General features: G+C 38.2%; 2 protein-coding genes across 2 annotated transcripts in view; one reads left to right on the top strand and one right to left on the bottom strand.

Annotated features, from left to right (window-relative positions):
* The window catches only part of NAA15 (N-alpha-acetyltransferase 15, NatA auxiliary subunit), a 70,210-nt gene extending 59,880 nt beyond the window's left edge, over nucleotides 1-10,330 (top strand). The window contains exons 19-21 of the mRNA XM_044681708.1: nucleotides 5,348-5,494; nucleotides 6,179-6,276; nucleotides 7,825-10,330. Of these exons, the coding sequence (XP_044537643.1) occupies nucleotides 5,348-5,494; nucleotides 6,179-6,276; nucleotides 7,825-8,025 (446 nt within the window). The 3' untranslated portion in view covers nucleotides 8,026-10,330. The remainder of the gene's footprint in view (nucleotides 1-5,347; nucleotides 5,495-6,178; nucleotides 6,277-7,824) is intronic.
* Nucleotides 10,331-10,639: 309 nt separating this feature from the next.
* Nucleotides 10,640-19,402, bottom strand: part of LOC123253035 (malate synthase-like) — a 53,588-nt gene continuing 44,825 nt past the window's right edge. Inside the window, exons 13-15 of the mRNA XM_044682305.1 lie at nucleotides 14,704-14,771; nucleotides 11,218-11,348; nucleotides 10,640-11,094 (exon numbers count right to left, since the gene is read on the bottom strand). Coding sequence (XP_044538240.1) covers nucleotides 10,902-11,094; nucleotides 11,218-11,348; nucleotides 14,704-14,771 — 392 coding nt within the window. The 3' untranslated portion in view covers nucleotides 10,640-10,901. The remainder of the gene's footprint in view (nucleotides 11,095-11,217; nucleotides 11,349-14,703; nucleotides 14,772-19,402) is intronic.

Raw genomic sequence — 19,402 nt, 5'->3', positions numbered from 1 at the left:
CTTATTATTCCCCTCTTTTTATTTTTAAGGCCTAATGAATTCCCTCCCCCTTCTTCTCCCCTCCCTTTTGACCTCCCCACTCCCCTGCTCCCCTTGGTTTATCCTTTCTGACTTCCTCAGTAGGGTTAGAGATTTAAATCCCAATGGATATAGCTACTCTTCCCTCTCAGGGTTAATTACACTGAGGGTAAGGTTAAATATTACCTCTTGATGCTCTCTTCCTCTCCTTCTTATAATAGTATTCATCCCCTCCCCTTCCCATGCCCTCTTTGTGTGTAATAGAATATCCTATTTTTCTTATTCATTCAAGTTTCTCTTGGTGTCCTCTACTATTCATCCCCCTCTTTTCCACCCCTATATCATCTTAGACCATTTAGTATTCCAACCTCTCCCTATGAATAATTCTTCTAATTACTATAATAGTGAATACTATAATAGTGAATAGAGTTCACTACAGAGAATTATACATAACATTTCTCCACATAGGAATACAAATCATTAGATCTTATTGAAGCCCTTAAAGAGGCAAATTTTAAAAAGATGAGTTTTATTACTTTCCCTTCTGTTTCTTATTTACCTTTTCATATTTCTCTTGATTTTTGTGGTTGGATATCGAACCATTTAGTCCTGGTCTTTTCTGTTCAAATACTTGGAAATCTTCTATCTTGTTGAATGCCCAAACTTTCCCTTGGAAGTATATAGTCAGTTTTGATGTGTAGGTGATCCTTGGTTGTAGACCCAGTTCGCTTGCCTTTCTGAATATCATATTCCAAGCCTTGCGGTCTTTTAGTGTGGAGGCTGCCAGATCCTGTGTGATCCTGATTGGTGCTCCTTGATATCTGAATTGTCTTTTTCTGGCTTCTTGTAAAATTTTTTTTTCTTTTACTTGGAAGCTCTTTAATTTGGTTATTATATTCCTGGGGGTTGTCTTTTCAGGGTCTAGTGTAGAGGGTGATCTATGGATCCTTTCAATGTCTGTATTGCCCTCTTGTAGAACTTAAGGACAATTTTGCTGAATAATTTCTTTTAGTATGGAGTCCAAATTTCTATTAACTTCTGCTTTTTCAGGAAGACCAGTGATTCTCAAATTGTCTCTTCTAGACCTGTTTTCTTGATCTGTCAATTTCTCATTGAGATATTTCATGTTTCCATCTATTTTATCAGTCTTTTGACTTTGTTTTAATTTTTCTTGCTGTCTTGAGAGATCATTGGCTTCTACTTGCCCAATTCTTGTCTTTAGAGACTGGTTTTCAGCTATAATCTTTTGATTTTCCTTTTTGATTTCGTCTATCCTGTTATCCTGTTTGATTTTTGGTCTCCAATTTGCTTATCAATTCTTTTGATTTGGGGGCATCTTTTTCTAATTGCCCAATTCTAGCCTTTAGAGACTGGTTTTCCTTTTCAATCTGGTCATTTCTGGTATTCAATTTATTTGCCTCACTTTCCACTTGCGAAATTCTGCCTTTTAAACAGTTATTTTCTTCCCAGATCTCTTCCATCTTTCTCATAATTTCAGATTTAGACTCTTCAAGATCTTGTGACCAGTTACCATTTTTTTTGGGAAGGTTTGGATATGGTTACTTGTTTTTTCACCTCTGCTGTTTGCTCTGTTGTCTGGATTTTTTCTGTGCAAAAGTCATTGAGCATTAAAGGTTTCTTCTTTATCTTTCTCTTCTGGGCTTCCTGTGGATGGCTTGCCATTGTGAGCTGTGTGCCCTCTCAGCTTTATCCTCACTTCCAGGGTCCATCTGCACTCTTTAGGCTCCTGAGGTCTTAGGTCTAGTTGTTCTCAGGGTCAAGGTCTTAGGTCTAGTTGTTCTCAGGGTCAAGTCTCCTGGTGGTCCCCTTGCTTGTTCCTCTGCCTGAAGCTCCTTTAACAGTCTCAGGGAGCTGCTTCCACAGTCGTACACCCCTCTGAGCTGGGTCCCCACTCAAGGTCCACGCCTGCGCTCAGGATCCGAGTCCGCACCTACGCTCAGAGTCTGTGTTCAAAGTCCGCGCGTTCTTTAGCCTCTTGGGTTCTTAAGTCTTACTGCTCTCAGGAGCAGGCCCTGGTGAGCTGCCAATGACTTAATGGGTGCCCCAAACTTGCTCTAACTCTTTTGCGCTGGCTTTGGCACTATAGGTGGAGTGGGCTGGGGGAGGGGGTTGCTCAGCTCGCATTTTAGTGAGAGCTATTTTACCCCTTTATAGCTTGGAAATACCCTGATTCCACGTACCTTCAATTCTGGGCCCTGTTGTGGGGTCCCTTCGTTTGTCTGAATTTGTTTTTGTCTTGAGGAGTCCTATAAGTATGAGTTAGGAGAGGCTAAGCAGCTGCTTTTTCCTCTGCTGCCATCTTAACCCAGAAGGTTCATAGACTACGAATTGAATGCTGAATGCTCCTTGAAATGAAGGTTAGAATTCTTAAGCATTTATCATTTGCTAGAAGAGCTTTGGGAACTTATCTCTAAAGTCAGATTATTTACAGGTTATAGGGAATTGGAGCAAGAGCTTTTAGAATGTGACTTGGTATGAAATTTTTTATGGAAAGTTCCTGGAATTTGCATCAGAATATTTTTCATCCTAGATTAAATTTGTAGATTTGAGACAAATCTTCATATTAGAAGTGCTCAGATTTATCAATTACAACTCACAGCCCAGGGAAATAGTCACACCAGGGGAGACTTTGAAAATTTACACTGATTTTTAAAGTGGAATGGAAAGAATCTGAAAAATCCAAAAGTCTTGACTAGACATTGCTTCAAAGGACAAAACTTAAAATATACATCTATGAATTAATTTTGCTTAAGTGGAGCTGTTTTGAGGAAGAAAGGAGACTTTGGATACAAAGAAAATTTTTATAAACAGACTACCAGAACTCTCATAAATCTTTGAAGATTAGTTTGGAAGAGGATCCACTACAGAGAAAATAAATGGATGGTATGCTGAGTTAGAGATGGTACTATAATTAGTTCTTTGCAGAAGACAAATCAGTGGCTGTTGCTAAACTTGGAAGGTGCCACAGGGCAAAATTCAAGACATTAATTATAGTAAATCTTAATTTTTAAAAAAATCACTTGGCCTGTTTCAGGCAGCATTCAGCAGAATGTCAGTGTTTTGTTTTTAAACAACTAAATCTTCACTAAATTCCTATTCCATTGCCTCAACTTGTTACATAGTTAATCTTTGGTTCTCAAAGGGAAGTACTAGCCTGCTAAAAGAATTTTGTATACTGGCCCAATGATCTACTATGTACAGGTATCCCTTCCACATTGCAGAGGTCCTCCTTTCATACCAGAGAAGCAATTTGAATTTTGTCTTAGGATCAATTCTGTATGACCGTGACTCTCAATCTACTAAGCCACCTAGCTGCCCTCACTATCATTAAAATTAAACAGAAACAGCTTTTCTGTTACTTCTATCTCCTTCCTCCATTTCTGTTTTGTATACTTCCCGTCTTAGGTACTTAAAAAAAACTGTGACTCTGGGTAAGCCACTTATGCCTCACTTTTCTTATTTTTAAAAGGGGGAGATAATGCTAGGAACCTCAGAGTTATTGTGAGAATCAAATGTAAAGTGTTTTGTAAACCTTAAAGCATTATACAAGTAATAGTAAATATTTTTTAAAGAGTTGTAAGTATGTATGCTGTTCAAGCCTTTTCTGGGTGATTTCATATCTATTTTTTTTTTTAAAAGTAGGGTATCACTCAGACTTGTGATTTTACTGGGGTAGTAATTCCCGGTAAGGAAACTTAGACCTCATTCCTTAACCTCACAAAATGCAATTTAAAGGTAAACAACTGTTCTTCAAGGCATCAAGTTATAATATAAAAATACAATTCCTTTTCAGTTGCAGAACAATTAATTTGTATGTTGCCTATGTTAAAGAGATTGGAGTCTACTTTGAGTAGTATCCAAATATGATTTGTTTCCTTCAAAATGATACCCCACAATTTAGTATGTATAAAACTTTGATCATTCAGAGCTAATTATATAGTGATGCCATTATTAACAAATCCTAGAAACATGAGTGTCTGTACATGCAAGTGTGGCTTACTTTTGTTTTTTTGTTGTCTTCTAAAATTTTATAAGTGGAGGTTAAATAGCCAGGGATCATGAAGAGAAGGGTTGAACTTTAAATCTTCATTGAGCTATGTCACTGTTCTGTCTTCTTTGAGAGATGCCCTCCGTGTGGGGACCCTCCTGTAGTGAATTCACAGGTTACTGAAGAGGGACCTATCAGTGTTTGTACACCTGACTTTTAGTTTATTGGGTCTTTCGAATAGAAGCTGATCTTGTGCAAATTACTTCTGACCCCGTTTTTTCATCTGAAAATTATGGATCTTAGACCATCTGATCTTTTGATATCTTCCAAAACTTACCTATAATCCATTTAAGCAGGCAATGGAAAGAGTCTCAAATGACTTGGAAAATTTATTTTTCTGATTCAGGTGTGTATTTTCAGTTATCAAATGATCAGTGAGCCCAGTGTTAAAAGGAAGGTTGTTTTGTTATGGGCTGTGATCAGCTAGTTGGAGAAGTGGATAGAGTACTGGGATAGAATACCCTCAAATGCCCACTAGCTGTGTGGTTCTGGGCAAGTCATTTAACTTATCCCTGTTTGCCTTACTTCCTCATCTGTAAAATTAGCTGGAGAAGGAAATGGTAAACTACTCCAATTTCTTTGCCAGGAAACCCCAGATGGGGTTATGGAGAGTTGAACACAACTGAAAATGACATAACAAATGTGATATTGAATCTTCAAGGTCTTATATTCTCTTAGGTCACAGTTCTCCTAGTGTGACTCCTTTAAATATATCTGTAGAATGTAAGTATGTAGCAATGTGGCCAACTGCCAAGAGCCAGGCCTGAAGTCCAGAAGGTCTGGTTCAGATTTTGTCTCATGAACTCTTTGGCTCCCAGTTAGTTTCTTTAACCCTTTGTGCCTCGGATTTATCTTCAATGAGATAAATGCAGTTTGGGTTGTAGGATGGGAGGAACAGCGGTGTTCTAGAACTGAGAGCCTCCTTTGTAGGCTTTTCTGAATTCCTGGGTAAGTAGAGAAGCAGTTTGGGGTAGAGTCATTTGGCTGGACATGTCTGACAAGTCCGGGCTATGTGACCCTGGGCTATTGACCCAAGCTACCTGGGAATCTCAAGCAAGCCCTTTAAGACCATAAGTTTTAGGCACATTTCTTGGGGAGAGAGTTTCCACTCAGGAAGAACCATAGATCCTCACTCTTAAGTAATCTTGTACAGCATCTACTCTTCAGATAAAACTGTGTTCCATTAGCTCCATTCAGTAGGTCATGGATTACTACCAATTATTTCTCACTTTGCACTCCATTGTTTGTTTGTTTTATTAGCAGGGTCTGAAAGTAAAGATCTGCCTGATGCAGTGAGAACAGTATTAAAACAAGAGATAAACCGGCTTTTTGGAGCAACCAACCCAAAGAACTTTAATGAAACTTTCTTGAAGAGGAATTTTGATTCATTGCCTCACAGGTTATCAGGTAATGAACTTACTTTTATTCTTACTGGGACTGATTGCTGCCTCTTAAGTTTGCAGTCTTTTGGGTAAGTGTATGAACTAAGTACTTGGTGATGTCAGAGAGGATCTGTGGAGAGATGAAAGAGATATTTCATCTAATAGGAATGGAATTTTTTGAATGTTTCCTACCAAATTCCTTCACCAATTCAGAACTTTCTAAGCAATAGGATACCAAGTTTTGGGGGTCAGAGACTTAAAAATAGGATCAAGTATTAATGTATTTGACTACAGACTATGTAAAGTCAAAATTTCTGTTGTAATGTTTAAATCCATTTACTTTTGTGCACATGGATTTTTTACCCTTTGCTTATTCTGAACAGTGGTGCTGACAATCAAAGCTGGGTCATTGTATGCAGAGACAGTGTAGTCTCTGAAGTGCTGGAGCATTGTTGAGTTTTTGGTTTTCTTGGGTGTTCCTGGCTAAAAGGGCAACAGTTTTGTTTGTCTTTGTGTGCTTCACTATTAAACTGAACTTTTAACTTATTTTTTACCAGAAAATTTTTATTTTTCATTAAATAATCTTAAGGTGGTTGAGCAATGTTAAAGTCCTTCCTGGCCTTCTTTTCCTTGGCTCATTTAGCTGGGGAGTTGGAGGGTAGTTTTAACCTAATATAAAACCCTAAGATGTTTCTTTTATCCTGTTTAGCTGCCAAAATGGTCTATTACTTGGATCCTTCTAGTCAGAAGCGAGCAGTAGAGTTGGCAACAACACTTGATGAATCTCTAACTAATAGGAACCTCCAGGTAAAGATTTTTCACAATCTCTCTTTAGAGCTACCTGAATATTCTTTGTTTTTTATACAGAGATTTTATTTCTCTATTGTTTACATTTGTGAATTCTTACAAAAATTTTACCTTTTCGTTTTTAAATGTCAAGAATAAAGACCAATTAGCAGTTGTAATTAATCTCATTTAGCATTTTATTTTATCCAACTACATTCTTGAACAGAACATACTGTTCACTAATTCCAAAAGTACCATTATGTAGGTGAAAATATCTTAGAATTTCACATGTAATTGAATTGCAGTTTATACTCTTGTTTTCTAGAATAGGAACAAGTATTGATTAACATTTTTATATTGACATGTATAAGGAAAGCAAGGCAGAGTATATTAATTAAGCTAACAGAGAAGCATCCACCATAGAATCATAAGTTTTCAAATTGTTTTTCCTCTCTTAAGTCTTATTAATTTGTCACATTCATCATGTATTCACAATACTAAAGGAAAATACTTCCTGTTGGGTGACAAAAATGGAACCAGCTTTCCATTTCACTGTAGTTTAGGCTCTTCAACCTACAGAAGAAACAGATGCCCAGAGAAGTTTACATCATCAAAAATTTTTTTGTTTGTTTGTTTTGAAGAAGAGTTTGGTCAAGAGGGGAACAGTTCCAATCTTTAGTAGTTAAATTGCTGTAATAATGTGGGAACAAATGTTGTAGCAATAACCAGATTCAGGTTAAAAGGTTAGGATCCAGCTTAAGCTAGAAAGTCTACTGAGAAGAGAGACCATGTAGAAAAGACTGAAGTGTCAAGCGGTGTTTTAAGAAAACAAGATGAGGCTTAGGCATCTGTGACTGAAAGAACTGCCAGGGAATAATCCGATCTACATCCTGAAGCCCTGGGTGGTAGACTGGCTGGGTTTCTTTGTAACAAAACCACAAACCTCCCACTTTTGGCCCTTTTGGACAGAAAGGAAAAGGAAAATTGAATTGCCCGGCCTTTGAAAGAAGGAAAAGGTGAGAAAATGCAAACCTGTGTGAATTGGCTCAAAACGGGATTGTGAACCATGAATTTTGCCTCCTTTGAAAAGAGGCTTTTTGGTAAATAGTTAACTGCTTTGTAATTCCTGTTGTTCCATATGTTCCATATGTCAGGTTTGATTTTGTTACATAGTGCTTTTAGTAAGTCAAGTTTTCAGAAATGCATTTTTGTTCTGTCTTTATTTTATTTGAGTAAAATGTTGAATATATAAAAAGTAGTTGCTTTGTTAAGCTTTAGTACTGCAAATTACTGTAGTAAGGAAGTACATTAGTTGACATGACAAAGGCATGGAGTGGATAGCTAGAGATGTTCAAAACTTTGGCTTTCCGTTTAGGTCTGATTCAGGAGACTTGAAATAATTTATCTTTAAGGAATATTGTAATTGTGGAATGCTGCTGGGTGAGGTATTAAGTGCATCCTTTCTTGTTTTATTTGGAAATGTGTTAACTTCATGAGGTATTTCAGAGGTTGAAAAAAGAAACTTACTGTTTTTACGTTGTAAATTCATTCTTTCCCCTTCTCTCTTAGACATGCATGGAGGCCTTGGGAGCCTTGTGTGATGGGAGCCTTGGAGACTGTAAAGAAGCTGCTGAAACATACCGAGCAAATTGCCATAAGCTTTTCCCCTACGCTCTGGCTTTCATGCCTCCCGGGTATGAGGAAGACACCAAGATCACGATAAATGGAGATAGTTCTGCAGAAACCGAAGAACTGGCCAACGAAATTTGAGCCCCTTAAGCAAACGAAACGACTTTGGACCATATCTAGTGTATAATATTTTTGTCACGCACCTGCTGCATTGCTCTAACTTACACAGAATGGAAGGAGTCAACGTTTAGCCTTCAAATAGTGTTTTATGTTTTTTTATCCTGCTGAAAAAGTATATATATAAAATATCTAACATATTACAGGATATAGGTTCAGTTTCTTAAAAATTAAAAAGCTGCTAAAATTGAGAGGAAAAATTACCATATCCTATACCTACCTTCCCACCCATGTTTTTAAACTAATTTATATGAAATCTGGAGGCTGTTACAGCTAACAAAGCAGGTGTGTGGCAGAAATATTACTTTAAATTTGTCTTGTGAGATTACTATATCTCAGACAGCATAAATGCTGTTTTAGCACTGGATTCTTTCACTGAGCACAAAGAGTTGTTGGGGCTTTAGCATCTGACTGGTTTTGATATGGGGTTGATCTGACCATAGGAAGTATGCAATGTGAATCACTATTTACAGAGAAATCTACAACAGAAGTTTGATGTTGTAGTGAATGGGACAAATAGATACCAAGCAGAATTATTAAGAAACATAGGGTGTTCAATAAGCTTGTTGTGTCTCCAAAATTCACTGTACATGATCAGTTTGGTGTTCTTGTACCACAGTTTTTAACTGAAGGAACCAGTTAGAACAATCTCAATTTTAATTAAAAAAAAAAAAAAAAAACTTGAAAAAATAAAGTAACATTGCTGTTCTGGGGCAAGCCTTTCAGCATTGTTTTGGCCAAACAATAAAACTGTAATGCAAGAACCAAATGCACTGTGATGTGGCACCAACTAATTAAAAAGGAAGTATGAATTTTTCACCCCAAAGTGAAAAGAGAGAACCCACCATGGCTTGAAGGTAAAGAGCAGAACTCCTTACTACCATTCTATGACTGATCAAGAGACTAATAGTTAAAAACCTCAGCAGGCCTTGTTCACGTTATGCAGAAAAAAATAAAAAGTGCTGCAGTTTAGATACCTCTGGAATTTTTCCACAGTGTCACAGGTTTGTAATACTTGAAGCCCTACATTTCTAAGAATATATTTCTTGCTCAGTTGTTTCAGGCAAGCCCAAGACTTTGTAACTTTTAAAGGGCCCAAGATTTTTTTTCAATAACAGACCAGCTTCTTATTCCTGCAGTTACAGATGTAATTTCCTTTTTGTTGTCAAACATAAGGTACCAAATATGATGCAATAAAATGTTTTGAAAAACAGTTGTGTGAATATTTCAACTAATAGGTATTGGGCTTCTGTGAAAATACACAGATGGAAAGAGACACAGGTGCAAGTCAGAGGTAATTTGTGCTGTACAGTTATAACATTGATATGTTAATGCTGGTGCAAACGGAAGCTTTATGTAGTATATATATGAAGTGCTGGTGTCAGGAAAATTCCTAGATGCAAAATGTAGTACTGCTTGGCATTACAATCTCTCTCCACAAAGGCTAGGGTGGCAGCTAGTACTGTGAACTGATTTCACCCATCTTAATTAAGGGAAAATTGAAGCCTGCTATGTAAATGGTTTTGATTGAGAAAATGAGCCTTAATATTAATATGCTAAACCTATGAAACAATGAGAACTAGCCTTGGGCTCCACAGTCTCTCATTAATGGCCTTTGCAGTATCTGAGCAAATAATAACAAGATGATTGAATAAAAATGAATAGACTGTATATACACTTTACATTTTTGTGGTACTTTTAGTTTCTAGAAAGTCATTTCTGAGGAGGATTTTTCAGGAAGACTTTGACTTTAACTCTTGTCAAATGAACTGTTGGGCTAAAGACCAACTCTTTTCCTAGTCCATTAATCTGTACTTATAAACCACAACTTAATGGTATAAAAAGTACAAACCGAATCCCATTTTTTGTTTTATTACCTGGCCCAGTCTCAGGAACATCTTGAAAGATGGCAATGTATTATTGTTTTAAAAAAAAGAAAAAGAAAAACTTCTCCTCTGGCAACTGAAGTTCTCTATGTTGAGAGAACTGGTGTGCTACCTCTGCCGCAGATGAGGTGCTTGAGGAGGCACCAGCCATATGATGGGGGGGAGGGGTGAATTATGTTTAAACTATTGTATATTGAACTGAAATTCATCTATTGTCTTGACTGTAAAAATGGCTGTAGATTGTCTTAGAATGACCATGACTACTCATAACTCTTACTGCAGTTTACCACCCTTTAAGAGAGAAATTCCCAATGTGTATATTGTAATCCAACCCAATCTTTACTGGAACAATTGAATAAATCTTATATTCTCTTTCAGGTTTACTTGATATAGTTCATAACTTGTTTAGGGTCTGAGGACCTTGACTTCCTTCATTTTACATCCAGACACTACCCCAAAAACATAATTTAAAAATGAGGTGTATGTGTACTGTTTGCTTTGAGGGCCGGTAACTAATTTACATTCAACTCACTCATGAATTCAGAATGACATGCTGACAATTGTAGGATGGGTGTGGGGGCAGTGAGAGGAATAAGAGCAGGAAAGCAAAGTGAAGGGGGGGGAGGGGGAAGTGTTTTGATCCATACCGAATACTTTAATTTACTGCTAAGATTTGAAGAAGTTTTTGAAAATCCAAGTCAATTTAACCTACATGGACATTAGAGAGAGTACTGATTGTTTTCCTTTTTCCTTTACATTCAGCCAAATGTCTCACTTAATCTTTAAAAAAACAACAAAAACCCAACCCTACAATTCAAGAGAACACAGGGGCTTGACTTGATTTTATTTTGTCATAGGCGACTCAAACATTTTAATATGTTGTGTTTCAAATAACCAGTGAAGTAGAATTCCTGTGTCAGTGGTGACTTGCTGGCTCTGTCAAGCACTGGTTCTTCACAGCCTAGATTTGGTTTGGGCTGTACTATGAATAGCAACTACAGCTGTGGAATGAAAGCTATGGTTGTAGGAAGATGATACCAGAAAAGTATGGTCCAGGTTTAAGTAGGTTGTGATGAATTCAGGGAAATCTTTTTTCTGAACAATTTCCAGGAATATTTCAGTTGCAGTGTGCAGCAGCTGTTTTGCTCTAGAAAGAGATAGAGAAAGATACTATGCTTTCTTGTGAGATGCATGAAATCAGTGAACTGCCTTTTTTTTATACTTGAGATTAGTCGAATTTAAGAGATTGCATTTAGCGAGACCAACTGACCTTTCAGATACACAGTAACCATCTTGTAGTTCATTCTTCACTTCCTTGACTAAGTTGTGAACGAGACTCCTTGACACCACCATTCTCTCATCATCTTCTAATCTAGCTTGATGACGGATCCATTGCCATACCTGAATTAGAATACAGACTGGTTTTCCCCATCATTAATCTTTGCATTACAGAGTTCTAAGGACGAAGTGTATGTTTTCTCCAGTACAAAACAACAGCTTCAAAGTTTTAAAAGATTGGTGAATTCTACCATCAGACTCTGCCATCTTATTTCATCTTATTCTGAAACTTCAGCTGTGCTCAAACTAATTCAGAAATGAAATTATTGGAAATAGCTTAGTTCGAATGATGGGTCTGATCACAGACCTTAATTTCAGCCATGTGGGGAACTCCCATTATGAATATACTCTCCACCAACCCACATTGGCAGCTCATCTGTAATTTACAGCCATGGAGAGCCTGAGGACACTCAGAGATTAAGTAGCTTACCCATGAAGTTAAGTGATCTGCCCCTTTGCCCTGAGCCAGCATATGTGTCACAGGCAGAACCTAACATGTCTTCTGAGGCCAGTTCCCCTATCAACTGTCCTTTCCTTAAGAAAAAGGAGTACTGAAATCCCTTTCCAATGCAACTGATAGGGAACGAAGGAGAAGCCAAGCATTAAGTTCCTCACATCATGCCAGCCACTCAACTGTGATAAGCAGTTTACAAAAATCTCATTTTGTCCTCACAACAACCCTAGGAGGGAAGTGCTGCTATCCCCATCTTAAGATTGAGGAAACTACAGTTAAAGGTTAAGTGACTTTCTATGGGACACAGCTACAAGTGTCTTGATCCAGATTTGATCAGGTTGTCTTGGCTCCTGGCCCAGCACTATTATTTGCTGCACCACTTCTGCCAGTAACTGGGTTAGGGAATCTGTTTAAAACCACAGGCAGCCAGCAAAGGTTAAATCAGAAGTGGTTAAGGGAGAAGAGAAATTATGATCTAGGGTAGGAGTTAAAAAGTTCTCATGTATTTCTGTCTGCCTTTTAAAGAAGTGGTAACCTGAGCCAGCAGGTAAAAAAGAAAACATTGAACTAGGAGAACTTCAATGTCTCAAATATGCAAGAATGTGGTATTCTAATAATTCTAATAACCTTGCGAACTATTTTGCAGCATCAACAAGAGCACTGGCTTTACTGAGCTTTGCACCCAACTTCTTTTTGAATTAAAATTTTTCCAATTAGCATAAAATTTACCCTTCCCCTCAAAAATAGAAGATGAAAAACAAATCCCCATGTTGTTGAGTCCTGTTAAATTGTAGTTGGTCATTATGACCAGAATGTAGTGCCTAAGGCTTTTTCAAGTTTTGTTTTTCATTAACCTAGAAACTGGATTTTGGCTATGAAGGGTGTTTGGAGAATTATCATTTTGGGCTTCCAAAATTCTGTGTTCTCAAGAGATCTGGGGAGTTTTCTTTGGTGACTTCTTGAAGTGTGATGTCTAGGCCCTTTATTTGGTCATGGCTTTCAGGTGGCCTGTTATATCATGACTCTTAGGTAAAAGGCTGTGAGATACCTTCCATTTTCTTCTGTTTTTTTTCCCTTCAATTTTTAAGATTTGTTTTTATTATTTCTGATCACTAAACTAGTATTTATTAAGTACCTGCTAGGCACTGTGCCATGCTGAGTACTGTTGATTCAAAGAAAGGCGGAAAATATACCAACCAGTACTTGCTTTCAAGGAGTTCACCCCTGAGGGGGAGACAACATGCAAAGAACTACAAGGAAAATAGGTATGTACAGAATAAATTAGCAGTAATTTCAGAAGGCTTTACTAAAAACTGAGAATTGCCAGAGGCTTCTTGCTGCAAGTGGAACATTAATTGAAATCTGGAGAAAACCGAAAAGCCAGGAGGCAGAGATAAGGGAAGAGCATGAAACCACTAGATGACAGAGCACTTTATGAGGAACAGCTTTCATCTGTGCTCTATTCTAATTTTCAGAGAGTTTGTTGTTTGAATGTTGTCTTATGCCAGAATGCCAAGCTATTAATTCCCTTTAGAAATTATTCTTCCACAGCTCTCATTTCTCTTCCAAATTTTGTTTCCAGGGCTTCTTTCCATTTTAAAAGCATTTTGAACTTAGAGAGAAAAACCCCACAATGACTTCATATCTTTTAGAAGCTCTAGTTGAACCTATATTCAAGCTGTGTTTTCCTTTGAGGCTTTGCTTATAAATGTTTTGTCTTGAGGATCCCTGGCATCATATTTTTTTTATGGTGTGATTCTTGATGCATTGGCTCATTCTTCCAAGCCTATTTTCTCACTTTGGACCTTATATTAGGGTGGGATTCTGCACACTTCTGGAAGAAATGTTTGAGCTGGTTTGCTAATGTTTTCTTACAGTATTTGAGTATTATGCCAGGATCTAAGGGACAGTTCAGATGTAAGACCTGCTAATTCCCCAAATAGTCTGATCCAGGGCATAGTATGATCACTGACCCCCCACCCCCACCCCCTGCAGTCTGAGCTTGCCCCTGTGTGGAGTTCAGTAGTACATGGCTGCTGCTGGAAAGAACCAGTGGCTCAAAATGAGAGCACTATAAACTCCTCTTTGTCTGGGACTCTTTCCTTGGTTATTCAGCCTCAGCCTAGACTAGAAACTGGAACTAAGAGCCTGCTCTGCTCCCAGGGTCTGAGCCACATAGTTAACTGCTTGCTTAGGAACTTAATCCATGTTCAGTATACAGTGTATAGAATGTCATCCCTCTTCATGCCTATGTTCTCTTTTTAGTTAGCTCTGGGACCTGGATCTGGTAGCAAGCAAGCTGTACCTGCTTGTGTCCCCCAAACAAGTTTAGGCTCCTCTTTGCTAGCCATGAGACCTCTTCTTACTTACATAGCCACTTTGTGCAGCCAATCCTGGCTATGCCTTGTCCTCATTGTCCATAGACCTCTGTCTCTCTTCTGACCTGGCCTGAAAAAATGACTTCAATTTCCTGATCAGAATTTGCCCAGGATCATTTCCTAGATCGTTTTGGAGGTGTTGGGAATGGTCTGTACTCATGGTACATCTTCTAGTTCCTCTTCCATCTTGGTTCCACCCTACCTGACTTCCATCTGAGAGAAATTGGTAGGAGGTGTTATTCTGAAACTGGTAAAATGACTTCAAAGTGCTCTTCCTACAAGGATCTTTGGGAAGCACCTCACAGCCAGCCCTGGTCTAGATTTTGTTACAGGGCTATCAAGTAGACACAGAAAAGTGGCTGCCTAATGAAGTTAAAAGAGAAGTTTCCAAAATTAATCTATTTCATGGTTTCCAATCATCCTAAGTCACGTACTTTAAGCCCTTTGACGTCAGTTTTTTTTTTTTTTTTTTTTTTTTTTTTTTTTTGTGCAATAGCTGCCACCTTTGCAAATTAGTTTTGTCTATATGACTTGCACAACTTTAGCAAAGGCCACAAGGGTTGGACATGCAATGAATTTCACATACCTGTGACCTGGAGATCTCTGCTGTCGCTGAATCTTCAACTTGACCACGATAATAAAAATGACCTTCTCCTTCAGGAATAACAGAAAATGATCACTTTACAGAACACATTTTGGGGCCTCCCACTGCTTATTTTCACCCAGTAGTGACAGTTTCCTCTTGCCTTGGGTTCTTGGGACCACATCTCCATACAATTTCATCCATCCTGTGGTGATTCTCCTCTGCCCACCAATTTCATAGGCTTGGGGAAGATTGTTTATCTCTCTGCTGTCCCAGCTTAATTCTGGTCAGCCAGTTGGAAGTGGAAGGAGTTTAAGAGTGTTCTCTAGGCCAGAGTACTTCTAACTAAGCAGCATGCTCCTACCCTCATGCAAAAAACTGATGTCCCTCAGTTGAGAGGGCTGCCATTGTGACCTGCTGCTTGGGATAGAACTGAAAATTCCTTTGAAATGGGTCCAAACTTTGAACCACTAACTGGCCATTGAATTGAAACTGAAAATGGATCATTTAAATGACAGGTCACAAAAAGTAAAACTAAATTTAGACTGACCACCACTCTCCGCTCCCTTTTCTTGCCCCTCAGATTCCTCTCTCACTTTTTCTTGCTACTTGGTCTTATCTGGAAATTGATGCCAAAAGAGCAGAGAAAGTCCCCTGTCTGGGCTCTTGGCCTTTTGTGACCATGTGCTGATGTTTTCCATTAATTCTAATAGCTGAGATAAACATTTTAAAGTAGGTTGATCAGTAACAAAATTTGAAAATCCTTTGCAAATTTGAGGGGTTTTCCCTATTAATTGAGTTTCATCAGTCTGTTGAATGGGAAATATTAAAAGGGTCTGTGGTTTCCTTATAACAATTTAAGGTTAACACTGGATTTGTTTTTGTAAAGATGGTTCCTTTCCCAGAGAAGACATGCCATAAATATTTGCAAATTCTGCATAGGTTTCAGCAAGAGTACTAATAACTTCAGGCCTTAAGTTTTTGTTATTGAGTAAAGTATTTCCACTTATCTGTTGATGTGGGGCTCAGGGCAAGGAAGTGATGCAAGAATTTTGTTTTATTTCCTACAAATAAACTAACTGCTTTGTATGATTGCATCTCTGCCCCAAATGGTACAGATCCCTAAATATTGTTATCTTTTGCTCATATGGATAGAAAAAGACCAAAGTTTGAATTTTGTCAACTAATTCTAATGGATTTTGTTCGTATTTGTGAGAAGACCATGTCTAGAATGGTGCTGACTTTAAAAGCCTTTGCAGCATGCAAATGATTTAGTACCAGAGATTTCCTACAGATTTTCCCTGTTTTCTCAGGCATCTGTTCATTTTGGAGTTGACCGATAGTACTAAAAAGTGTGATAAAACCTAGTTTTCTTCCACTGTCTAGTAACTACCTAGCACACTGCAGAATTCTCAGAGGGATGATGTCTTAGCAGTCACCTTTCTCCCTCAGGTCCCCATCCCATTGAGCTCTGAGGCTTCTGGGATCCATCCCCCATTTATGGTTGGGAACAAATGGGTTGAGAATGCAAAGCAGCTGTTTGGATGTAGTCTTTTTTTTTGACTCTGCTTTGGATGACCACAAGAGAAAGCAGAGGGAAATCCAGGGGTACTTGGCAGGCATCTGCCCTGGTTGCAACTGGACACTTCCCCCTAGCAGCAGAGTTTTGCCCATGAGTGCTGTTCTGTATTACAAGAAGAAAAATCTAGAATTCTAGTAGTATTGAGTTATTTTACTCTAAATCAAAAGAGGTAACATCTAGAAATGTTATCAAGCCAAAAGAAACAAGGTGGTAATACACAGGAAAATGGTGTTTAAATGACTTTTGGTTAATAATGGGAATCCGCATTCACTGTATAATTTATTGGATTCTTTTAGGTAAATTGTCAGTCTTCACTGGACAGAAAAGCAAGGAGTCTACAAACTTCTTTAAAGATGTTTTCCCTCTGAAGATGCAAATTATCCAGAGGACCACTACAACCACATGCCATCCAGCTGACCGCTGTTTCATGAGGGGAAAGAAACCATTTCTGCAAACACCCCAATGCTGAAGAGGATAGAAGAAAGGAGAGCTTAAGGACCAAGATGGAAACCCCACAAACTATTAGCTAGAAATGATTGGCAGCCTTGAAAGAAAACCTCCAAGTGGGGCCCATCATGTTGGCACAGTGATGTTTGCATGTTTACATCGATGCAGAGCCCACTGATGAGCATCGGAAGTGGTAGAGGGAGACAACGGTCATCTCTGCTACCTTGTTCTACTCCCACCCACTTCTGTGGAGGGAGATGATGACCACTGGGGTACAAGGGAAGTCATCTTGAATGTGGGCTATATTCCAACCCAGAATTCCTCTGGCAGATTACATATTATCAATTATACTTAAAATGGCCAGTTTCCATTACCGAGTCTTGGTTGCTTCATCTCTGATGGATTATTTAGTGCGCACTGAGCATTTATGTTTCAGCCTGTGCAACTACTTATTGTACAGAGTTCCATACTTTTGCTACCTAACATACTGCATGAGGCAGCCCTGATGATGACAAGAGGCCCATTTAGTTTACCAGTTTCTGTCTTCTTGAATAGGCACTGCAGAGAATGACCATGAACTAGGATCACAAATGAAAAGGAATTGGAGAGTGCTGCAAATAATTACCCTTGGGAAAACAGGGGAGCTGGTTTTCCTTATGTTCCTATGCCATCCTCCCGTGAACGATGGAGTCATGGAAAACCATGGCGTTGGAAGAATGAAGGCTAAATGAACCCAGAAATGAGGGGGAGACCAGCTGGTGCAGGTGCACTGTGATGCATTATCCACGAGGACTCCCTTTGAAGAAAGGGGCTATACAAGTGCTGCTAGTGACTCTAAAGGGAGGCGTACCAGGCACAGCACAAGAGGAAGAGATAATGACAGATGAACAGCCAAGAACTGGGCCGTTAGAAAAAAAGCAGGACCTAGCAGAAGCTCCCTAGTAAGACGGGGATAGAGGCCATGGATAATAAGCCCTCCCCATGGCGTTGGGATGGGTCCTGCTTAACAATGGTGAAAGGAAGGAGGGCCCACATGAGATGAGAGGTCCAGAAAGGGAACAAAGTAAGTATAATGAAATGTTTCTTTTTATGCTTTTTAAGCTCTAAGAAGTATCTTTTCAATTCGGTCAATATTCATCTTCTTTATACTCTCCATATAACTTGAGATCGTGTCTCCTTATGAGCCTTCATCTTGAGACACGGTTACCATGAGAATTTGTTCTGTTTGATTAGCATGTTCTTTAAAAAATTTTTTTTCCACTGGAGGGAAGTCGTAGGGAGAAAAAGAAATTATCATTGAAAAAATAAAATTTAAATCATCTTAGAGACAAAAAAATATGGTGTGAATGTAAGATTATTTTCTACATCAGTTCAATCGATTACCTAATGATGCCGGCCACTTTTGTGGTAGCCCTTTTTGGCTACCATTGCCCATTGGACCATTATCTTCTGGGATGATTAGCTGCTAAAAGTCTGCATTTTGATTCTCTGACAAATTACATTACTTCAAACTTATTCATATTGAATGAAGCTTATCTATTTTGTGTTCTCATAGTTCTCCCAGTGGAAAATTCTTCCATAAGATTATTCCTATAAGAATGGCTGAACAAATTATGATATATGAACGTAATAGAATACTATTGTGCCATTAGAAATGATGAAAAGGAGTTTCAGAAGAACTTCAGAAAAGTTATATGAACTAATGTAAAATGAAGTGAACAGAACAAGGAGAACAATTTGTATGATATAACACTATAAGGACAAACACCTTCTAAAAGCTTGAGAAATCTGATCAAATGCATGTCCAACCAAATTCCAGAGGATGAAGCATGCTACCCCATCTTCTGGCAGAAAGGCTTGGGGCACAGAATAAAATGTGTTTTTTAAACATGACCAATGTAGGAATTCGTGTTTGCTTGACCATGCTTTTTTATTACAGGGGGATTTTTCACCTTAAAAAAATTTGTTTTCAGGAGGGGGGAGAAAAAAATTGATTTTTTTCTAACCAAAATATATGAATATCATTTAAAAATTATTCCCTTCATTTCATTATCCTGGAGTATTTAGAATGATCAATCACTATGATAGTTTGTTCACTTTACCTCTCTCTTCCAGGTTGCTTATAAACATTTGAAGGCTGACTCCCAGAATGGAGATCTCCTCAAACATAGAAGCAGCCCCTTTGGCTTGGTTTGGTTTGCTTCTTGGTTTAGAGGGATATACAAGCAGACTAGCAATTCTTTGTGAAGAGAAATAGACTTAGATAATAGTACAAATAGATGATGCTTTTAAACTTAAAACAGGTACAAATGTGCCTTTGAGACTGATTGTCCTAAAAATCCTGTTAACATTTCTTTAGCCATTAAAGTTCTTGTTTATCCTCTTTGTTTCTTAACTCAACCTGTTCTGGACAAAATAGATGCGCAAACTTTATTTGGCTCAGTTCTTTAAAGTTTATAAAAAAGCTTTCATGATATGTCAAAACTCAGTCCATACCCCAAATTATTTTTAAAAAATAAATTCATATTATCATGCTGAAAGTCAAAATAGAGCAACTAAAAATAGCAGGTGACACCAATGATCTAAGTCCAGAGGAATTGCTAGTGAGTCACAGGGAGAGACCAAAGAGGGTCTGATGAAGCATCACTAAGAGAGACAGCAAATTCTCTCAAA

Source organism: Gracilinanus agilis, chromosome 6 (assembly GCF_016433145.1).
Source record: "Gracilinanus agilis isolate LMUSP501 chromosome 6, AgileGrace, whole genome shotgun sequence".
Classification (NCBI taxonomy): domain Eukaryota; kingdom Metazoa; phylum Chordata; class Mammalia; order Didelphimorphia; family Didelphidae; genus Gracilinanus; species Gracilinanus agilis.
The sequence above is the reverse complement of the archived record's forward strand: the minus strand, read 5'-3'. Positions and strand labels throughout refer to the sequence as shown.